The 9,948-nt window shown below is 41.5% G+C and overlaps 1 protein-coding gene across 1 annotated transcript; it reads right to left on the minus strand.

Moving 5' to 3' along the window:
• Nucleotides 1–6,490: 6,490 nt before the first annotated feature.
• Nucleotides 6,491–6,994, minus strand: LOC142167263 (uncharacterized). Its single transcript, XM_075227426.1, has one exon. The coding sequence runs from the start codon at nucleotides 6,992–6,994 to the stop codon at nucleotides 6,491–6,493; it is 504 nt and encodes a 167-aa protein (XP_075083527.1).
• Between the last annotated feature and the right edge of the window lie 2,954 nt (nucleotides 6,995–9,948).

Consider the following 9,948-nt stretch of genomic DNA (forward strand, 5'->3'; position numbering starts at 1 on the left):
CCACGGTGGGCGCCAAACTGTTTACCCTAAAAACGGATAACAATTGAATTTATATGTGGTTTTAAGGACAAGTGATTTTACTTGGCACAAACTGAGAAAATATTCAAATTGATATTAAAATTGACTATAAAGAAAAATAAAAGCAAACCAAATGGGATGTGCATCTTTGGCCCTCGAGCTAAGTTACCCTCGAACCAAATGAAATACCAAGTGAGATTTGAGCAGAGTAACAGAGTATTGAGAGCCAAAAGAAAAGAATAGTATATTGCTTTCTATTGCGTGAATATCCCGTCTTTACAAATTATTAGACCTCATTTATATAGTAGGAGAGTCCTACTTATAGTATAATTCTAAATACAGTAAGAAATTTCATGATTGGCTAATTAATCTCTCTTTGATTTGTGTTGTGCTTTCCGCCGAGATTCTCCCCCTAATTGCAGTTATAATGGCTTATTCGTTTCTTGGCTCGATCTTGATCCTGGCTGATCTCGATCTTGGCCGATCTCGATCTTGATCAATCTCTGGGTCTTCGAGTTCGATCTTGGCCGACCTCGATCTTGATCGGTCTCTGGGTCTCGAGCTCGACAACATAAACTTTGCACCATGGCTCGATATTACAATGATGAACCTCGGACCATCATGTTCTAATTTCGATTAATCCTACGAAGGGCAAAACTCGGTTTTGTCCGTATACAAATAATATTGAGAAAGTGTGATTAGGTGGACCAAGTTTCTATTGAATCGAAACCTAGGTATAACGTAACTCTATAGCATGACGTGAGATTGAGTGTTCCAATGTTATATCTACGTGTTAGCATTATTATAATATTTAATCTACTAAAGGCTTATGTTTATTCTTTAGTTTGATGAAAGGTTACCCGAAATAAGCAGGGATATACATAAGGACGATGATAATGATATACTATCATGAACCTAGTGATAGCAGACATAAAATTTGGACAGTTGTAGTCTACACTATCATAAAAACAGAAAGGTCAACTGAAATGCTAACCTCGTAATTTTGCCATCTATAATAGTTTATAATATTTGGTATTAATTATAAATTTGTTTACCCGTAAAACGATACGGTTGAATTTATAGCGTAATTCATAGACAAGCGAATCGATTTGATCCAAAAATGATAAATAAATAAGATAGAAAATTAGATTGACGAATGAAGTTAATGGAGATAACAAGCCTGACTAAGGACTTACCTTTTTTCGATGACAAGAGCAATAATGTTTCAAGTGTTTGAATTCAGTGTAATAAGGGAATAGATTACAGCTTTTGTGTGCAAAATATTTCATCTATCCTATAGTGGTCGTTAATCCTGTTATTTATAGCCCTATTTAGGGTGACAAGACCCTAAAATCAAATTGCTTTTGAATGAGAATAAAAATATCATTGATGGGTGCATAACGACTGGCTTTGAATGCAGATATTCTCTATAACGACTGCTCATTAAATGCTATCCGATGTCAAACCTTTGAATCTTTATTATCTGCTATGCTTCCTTCGGGATCCATCCTGTACCGGTTACACACTATGCACCCGGTGCTAGTTGTGTGTTGGCTCATCTTTTGCCTGTCTTAGGTTCCACATGTCATCTCGTCATTCGACCACTTGTTTTCAACAAATTTCACCCCATACAGATAGTCCCCCTACTTTTTGGTGACGCAACTCAATGTTACCGGGAAGTAGATGAGAATTCTTTTCTTGGCGGGAAAGTTCCTGAACGGTCTCTGACACGTAAAGGGATGCACGTCTCCTCTCATTTAATACCCCAAACGTGTGTTGCCCCGTGATTTAACAAGTACTTTTTTCGATTTTCGAGGTAATCATGACCATGATTTTTGCCGTCTATAACTTCTTTGCTACTCATCATTTTTACTTCTTCACTTTCACTACTTTCACAACTCTTTATCCTCTGAATTTCTTTAAAATTTTTCTACAATATTCAACTTTCTCAGTAAAAACATTTTCATTGATCTTTACCACCATGTCTTCTTACACTGCTATCTTCAGAAATACTAGTTTTCTCTTCGGTGGAGGCCTAATGAAAAACAAAACCAAATAGGTAAGTCTGAACCTCCAACCGTAAATACCATCATTCCACTTCACCTTAGTACTGCGTCTGATCTCCAGGAGCAAAAAGCACCTGCAGATCCCACAAGTGAGAGGTTTTGGCTTATTCGTAGGTACCCCTCCTCCATTTGTCCTTCTAGCATCCCTATTTTGAGGGAGGAGTGTAACTACAATACTATTAAAATCTTCGTTCCAGATGGGGTAGAACGAGTTACCTACTCCAGAGCGGGGTTCATGTATGTCTATACATACCCCTTTACTTTGTGTCCCTTCACCTTGAGGTCGGGTAAAGGACTTAACCCAATAATCTTGGAGTGCTGCCACCAGTACCAGGTCTGCTTGGCACAAGTAGGCCCATCTATATGGCGTACAGTGGCTTGCCTTCGTCAATTATGCTCTGAGATCGGGGAAACCCTAACTCTTGCACACATGATGAATCTTTACTCCCCCAAGATTTTCCGCGGTGGTGTGATGAAACTCAGTAAGCATGATCATCATGCCCTTCTCATCAGTGTTGACGATGACAACGATCATGAGTGGATGTAACGGTTAGTCGTCATAGCTACCAGGGGAATCATTCCGGCCACAGTGCCAGTTGTTCCCAAATTATGGAACCTTTTTCATAAGTCTTTGTATATTCATTTTCTTTTCTGCGTGCATAAACTTTCTCCTTAACTGACATTTTACTTTTTGTTCCAACAACCCACTGGGAACTTCCATGGGTTTAAGGACTAGCCCAATGGGTCCAAAAACTATTGGATATCACTACTCCGGAAACCTGGCGATGGAAAGAAATGGCTCCTAAATACGGATGGAGAGCCAAGAACCATGGAAAGAAAAATTCTTCTTTCTTTCAATCTTATCTGTGTAAACATCTTAAGAATAATTCACTAACTGTCTTCTTATTTGCATAAGGCTTCCGAGGGATTCGGTCGTGTGCCCCCATGTCGATGCCACTGATGACCCCGAAAAAGCCGAGCGGGTATTGTAGAATGCCCTTAACCAGAGCAGGGCTCGCGGATCTGATCAAGCCTACGGTGAGGATGCCTCTTCTCGGAGTCCCCAACCTAAAAGCCAGAAACCAAAGATGAAGCGAACCTCCTCGACTGGGGCTCAAGAGAAAAGAGTGAGAAGATTATCAATTGAACCGTTCACAATAGTTATTGATGATGAAGAAGGGGTTAATGATGATGGTGCCCCTCTTCAAAGAAGAAAAAGGTCTTCATCAGCTCAACTGAGTGCTCAGCCGGTAGAGCTCCTAAATCCATTGTCCGAGGAAGTTCAGGCGCTCTAGGGGGAGTTGAGTTTAGTTGAAAATTTTGATTCCCGTTTTCCGATCCCTGCCGATGCTCCCGATCTTAGGGGTTCGACCCCTGACCTTTCTCTGTCACCGACTGCTGATCCGACCATAACTGCCGCCCCCTCCGTATCAGTTACCTCTTCTCCATCTACACCAACAACTTCCTATCCATCGACACCAGCTGTCCCTTCTCCAGCATCACCGATTCCTTCTCCTCTGCTGACATTAGTCAAACAAGCAGGGAATTCCACCCCACCACGGTCTCCCGACCATGGGAACTTGGGAAATAATTGCTCGACACCATCCCAAGATCCTCGTGGAAGGCAAAGCGCCACTCTTTCGATTTCAAAGGAGTGCCATATTCTCTCCAAGCCGACGGAGCTTGGCAATCACCTCAAGTTGCTGACTTCAGCGAAAGACTGGAAGAAGATGGACTTCCTTTCGGGGGAGTGCCTCATAAATAATAGCATGCGTTTCTCTGCGCATGTAACAATCTCACTCTTTTCCACCTTCTTTCAATTTATGTTTTGAAGTAATAATCTTGGTTGTATCCCTTCTCCGGGCCAACTTTCTTGCCTCCAAGGTCATGCAGAGGTTGATTCTGGACAAGCAAGAGCTCTTCAGAAGGAGACCAAATATTGGCTGAGAGCAACCAACTGGTTGAGCGCCTACCGGTGCCGAAGGCCAAAGTTACTCAAGTGGATGAGCTCAAAGCTCAACTACAGCAGTCCGAGAAAGACAGGATGACTCATACTCAAGAAGCCTCCCAGCTACACGAGAACCTCAAGGAAGCGAAGGCTAAATGGGCCAGGCTTCACGATGTTGTGACTGCTGCTGTCGAGCGTAAGTCTGCCTTCATGGAATAAGTTAACAACATGGAAGCTAGCTTGCGTGCCAAAACCGAGGAGAGGAGGGCCACAACTCCAGAACCGAGAAGACTCCCTTGTCTTCGAAAACGCCTATGCCATGTATCATATGAAGAGGAAGCCTTTGAAGGAGGCCAAAGAAGGCATTGCCAATATCGATGACTGTATTGCCTAGGCCCAGGGATTTGAGTTAACTGCTCTTAAGAATCTTCTTGATCGGCCCGCTGCAACTGACTCCTCGAATACTAGTTCTGAGTATTTTGGAACCGAAGGGGAGACCGTAGAGGATGAAGGCTCTGAACCGACAGTGGAACAACTTTCTTCTACCAGGGAGAATGAAGATCCATCTCTCCCTTCGGGTTCTAGCAGCAAAGAATAATGTATAAATGTTTCTTTGATCTTTTATATTAATGCCAAAACTTTTTACTAAATTTGGCACTTTAATAAATAAAGAACTTTTTGCTTAAATATTGTACAAAAATATTCTTTTTATGTTTAAATGATAAAGCTTCGGGAACTCTTTTGCATCCGATAGCTTTTGATTTCGGGCATAAACACTTGTGGAATCTAACCTTTACTATGAGGGTTTCATAAGAGAGGGCCTTTATGTTTACGGTGCTCTTGAAGTGGATGTTTCCTATTCATTACGGCACAAGCATTTGAAGTTTTTGTTAATTCTCAAATGATAAAATAAATTAACTTATCGTTTGGACAAGAAATAAGATAAGAATAAAAAGGACTTTGATTTATCCTTGGAAATAAGATAAGAATACGGGGCTGATCATGCAGTCCCCTGTCCTGATAAGACATTGATCTCGGTTCTAATAGTTCCCGGTCTGCGTGGCACTCTTGGTTCCGTAACATAAATTACTCCCCCAGTGTTCGAATGCTAAATACGAGAATTCGAACACTGGAAGTATTGCATTCATCGAAGGCCTTTTCCTTCATTTTATACTTTATCTGCTTGATCGATGGAGACAACTTGTGAACGGATAAATAATCTGTTTGAGTTTTGGGAGGCGAGATTCACCATCAAACCAAAGATTATTTAACTATCCATAAGTTGTTTGCCACACGAGCTCATGGTCGTCAATCCCATCAGTGGAAGAACTTTAGTTCTTTGATATTTAAAGTCTTGCCTTTGCTGATGATCCTTCCTTCGTGGTATGCTATGCTTTATTTTGCTGCCTCATTAAAAACCTTTCTAGAAAAGACCGATTGGGACAAAAACTAGTTGAAAGGAAAAAGAGTGCAGCATATACTTTCAGTACCAGCAAGGATCTTCAGCAATAGTACCTTTTGAGGTGAGTCACATTCTAATTGCTCGGTAATTTGACTCCGTCTTGATTGTCTAATTCATATGAGCCTTTACCGGTTATAGCTGAAACCCAATAAGGTCCTTCCCAGGTTGGTCCCAGCTTCCCAGCATTGACTTCTCGAGTGCTTTGAGTAACTTTCCTTAGAACCAGATCTCCAACTTTGAAATATTGGAGGCTTGCCTTGCGATTATAATACCTTTCCATCCTTTACTTTTATGCTACCATCTTCACATATGCCAGATCCCGGTGTTCTTCAAGAAAGTCTAGCTTCACCAGCAGTGCTTCATTGTTTGCTTGTTTGTTCGCTCTGGAAAACCTCAAGGTCAGCTCCCCCACTTCTACCGGTATCAGATCCTCCGAGTCGTATATGAGCAAAAAGGGTGTTTCACCCGTGCTTGATTTCGTCGTGGTCTTGTATGCCCATGAAATATTTGTTAGCTCAGCCGTCCACTTGCCCTTAGCATCTTCTAACTTCGATTTAAGGTTTTTAATAATTACCTTATTGGTTGAATCCACATGTTCATTAGCACTCGGGTGGTATGGTGAAGACGTAATTCGTTTGATCTTTAGCTCTTCCAAAAGCTTTGTGATTCTTGAACCTATGAACTTTGGCCTATTGTCACAAGCAATCTCCTTTGGTATGACGAATCGGCAAATTATGTGGTCCCATATAAAGTCAATCACTTCACGTTCCCCGATCCTTTGGTAAGGATATGTTTCAACCCATTTAGTAAAATAGTCAGTTAAAACCAAAAGAAATCTTACTTCCCAAGCCCTTGTGGTAAGGGACCGACTATGTCCATCCCCCACTTCATAAACGGCCATGGTGACACTATCGAATGTAGAAGCTCCGCTGGTTGGTGCATTAATTGTGCATGGCACTAAAACTTGTTGCATTTTTTCATGAATACCTCTGCGTCCTATTCCATCAGAGGCCAATAGTAGCCGGCTCTGACTAACTTGAGAACCAATGAGTCTGCACCGAAATGATTTCCGCAGACCCCTTTATAGACCTCATTCATCATGTAGTCAGTCTCCAAGGCTCCTAGACATTGAACCAGTGGTCCTTGGAATGACCTTCTGCATAGTTGTGCATCAATAAGAAAGTCACTAGTTGCTTTGGTCCAAAGTGCCCGAGACACTATTGGGTCTTCGGATAATTTACCCTGTCTGAGATATTCAATGAAATCGTTCTTCCAGTCCCAAATTAAGTTGGTCGAATTTACTTCGCAGTAGCTGTCCACATCCAACACCGAATGCAACAATTGAACGACTGTACCAGAATCAGATCCTTTCATCTCTGTGGATGACCCCAAATTAGCCAATGCGTCTGCCTCCACATTTTCCTCCCTCGGAATGTGGATGATTGACCATTCTATGAATCGTGCGAGTAATGTCTGAACCTTGTTCAAGTACTGTTGCATGCACTCCTTCTTTGTGTCGATAATCCCATACACTTGGTTTACCACTAGCTGAGAGTCGCACTTTATCTCGGTGACCTAGAAACCTAGTCCTCGAGCTAGTTCGTGTCCTGCAACCAAAGCCTTATACTTGGCTTCATTGTATGTTAACGGTACAGTTCTAATGGCCTGTCTTAGGGTTTCCCCCGAGGGCATGATTAGAACTACCCTGAGGCTGGACCCTTTTATGTTGGAGGCTCCATCCTTAAACAAGGTCCAGACTCCCAATGTCATTCCCGATGCCAACACTACTTCCTTAGAATCCAAATGCATTAATCCAGGACTGAAATCGGTCACAAAGTCAGCCAAAACTTGTGACTTGATTACAGTCCTGGGTTTGTACTAAATGTCGAGCTCCCTCACTTCGACTTCTCATTTAGCCAAACGGCACGACAACTCAGGCTTATGAAGGACATTTCTTAAGGGAAAGGTTGTTACTGTAGCTATAGGGTGACATTGAAAATAAGGTCTAAGCTTTCGAGAGGCAACTACGAGAGCTAAGATCAGCTTTTCAAGGTGTGGATAACGTGTCTCCACTCTTGATAATAATTTACTAACATAATAAATAGGAAATTACGTACCTTCTTCTTCTCGAACAAAAACGGCACTTACCTCTACTTCCGAGACCGCTAGATAAATTAGCAGCTACTCGCCTTATCCCAATGGATAAGTACCTTTCTAGGTCCTTCAGTGCCTGTTGACATTCCGGAGTCCATGCGAAGTTATTCTTCTTTTTCAGAAATGAAAAGAAGTGGTGGCATTTTTTCGAGGACCTTGAGATGAACCTGCTTAGAGCTGATAACCTACCGGTCAGCCTATGCACTTCCTTCACACTTGTTAAATAGTCCGGGATGTCCTCGATGGCTTTAATTTTGTCAGGATTTACCTCGATCCCTCTTTGCGAGACAAGAAACCCCAAGAATGTATCAGAGCCAACCTCGAAGGCACACTTCTCTGGGTTGAGTTTCCATGTTGTACTTCCTCAGAATGTTGAAAGTCTCTTGGAGATGTTTCAGATGATCTCCTACATTTAAAGGCTTAACTAGCATGTCATCAATATATACTTCCATCATTTTACCTATCTGATTTTCAAACATCTTATTTACGAGCATCTGATAAGTGGCACCAGCGTTTTTAAACCCAAAAGGCATCACATTATAGCAATATGTACCGAAGTTTATGATAAAAAATATTTTTTCTTGATCTTCCGGGTTCATCCTAATTAAATTATACCCAGAATAAGAATCAAGGAAGCTTTTTAACTCGTACCTGGTCGTAGCGTCAATCATTTGATCAATGTTTGAAAACTGGAACAAGTCTTTGGGGCATGCCTTATTTAAACCCTTATAGTCCGCACACATCCTAAATTTGTTATTCTTTTTAGGTACTATAACTACGTTAGCTAACCATTCCAGGAACTTTACCTCTCGAATCGAACTGATGTTAAGTAGTTGAGTTACCTCTTCCTTAATAAACCTGTTCTTGACCTCAGCTATCGGGTATTTCTTTTGCCTAACCGGTGGGAAGTTTGGATCCAGACTTAGTTTGTGGACTGCTACCTCCAATGGAATACCTTTCATATCCGAGTGCGATCACGCAAAGCAGTCAACATTAGCTTTAAAATTTTTTATAAATTCTAACCTGAGTTCGGGATTTAACCCTGTTCCCAAATGAAGTTTTCTTTCCAAAAATTTCTCGAACAGGGCCACTTGATGGAGCTTTTCCGCGGTTGATTTGGTCATATTTGTCTCATCCGGTACCTAAAAAGATCTTGGTACCTAATATAATTCCGACAACTCCTTAATTTAGTCATCTTTGATTGGGATGGGAGAAGGCAACAGTTCCTGTAATTGCTATTTGTTGGATTCTCTATCCTTGCTTATGGAAATGATTACATCGTTCATCTCTCTTGCCGCCGGTTGATCTCCTCTTATCTCTTTGATCCCTCCCAATGTTCAGAAATTTCAACAATTGGTGATAGGTCAAGGGCACATCCTTCATCTCGTGTATCCACGACCTTCCGAGGATGACATTATAGCCCATGCCACCATCTACCACTTCGAACAAAGTGGTCTTCGTTACCCCTTCGGCGTGCGTGGGCAGCAAAATTTCTCCTCGGGTTGTGACACTCGTTATATTGAAGCCGGCTAGAAGTTTTTTCATCGAAATGATGTAACCAGTCAACTTCTCTTGTTCCAGGACCCTCCATTGTATGATTTTGGTTGAACTCCCTAGATCGACCAAAACAAGCTTTATTATGAAATCTAAGATGTTAAGTGAAATTACCAGTGTGTCATTGTGCGGTAGGAGTCCATCAGCATCTTCTTCCCTGAAGGTGATGTCATCTACCAAGACTTTCCGAATCCTCTTGCCATGAGTCACTGATATTTTTGTCTTTTTTGCTGCCAAAAATGTCACCCTATTGACCTTGCTCCCTCCGAAAATCATGTTGATTGTCATCCGAGGTAACCTCACTGCTGTCTTTGACTTCTCCGCATTGTCCTGGCTTTTACCATAATTGTTTTTGGTGCGTTCACTTAAGAACACTCTAAGATGGCTATTCTTCAATAACGTCGCCACCTCCTCGCGAAGATGTCGGTAGTCCCCAGTTCTATGGCCGTGAGTCCTCCTTTTGGCTAGGATCCGATAGGATTGGTTTCAAAAACTGTTCTTTTTTTATATTCCTCATCACCGACACCAATTCTACCACGCTGGTATTAATGTTATAATCTGATAACTTGGGATATGTGGGATCTCGGGATCCTGGTGACATTCGGCCAAAAATGCCTATATTTACCCATTGTTGCATTATATTCTAGTACTTTTAATCATTTTTTGAGTGTGAATTATATCACTTTATGCTTAATATTATATTTTAATTGTGTAGGAATGAAGCGGTGTGAAGATGAAGAGATTTG

Source organism: Nicotiana tabacum, chromosome 12 (assembly GCF_000715075.1).
Source record: "Nicotiana tabacum cultivar K326 chromosome 12, ASM71507v2, whole genome shotgun sequence".
NCBI lineage: Eukaryota > Viridiplantae > Streptophyta > Magnoliopsida > Solanales > Solanaceae > Nicotiana > Nicotiana tabacum.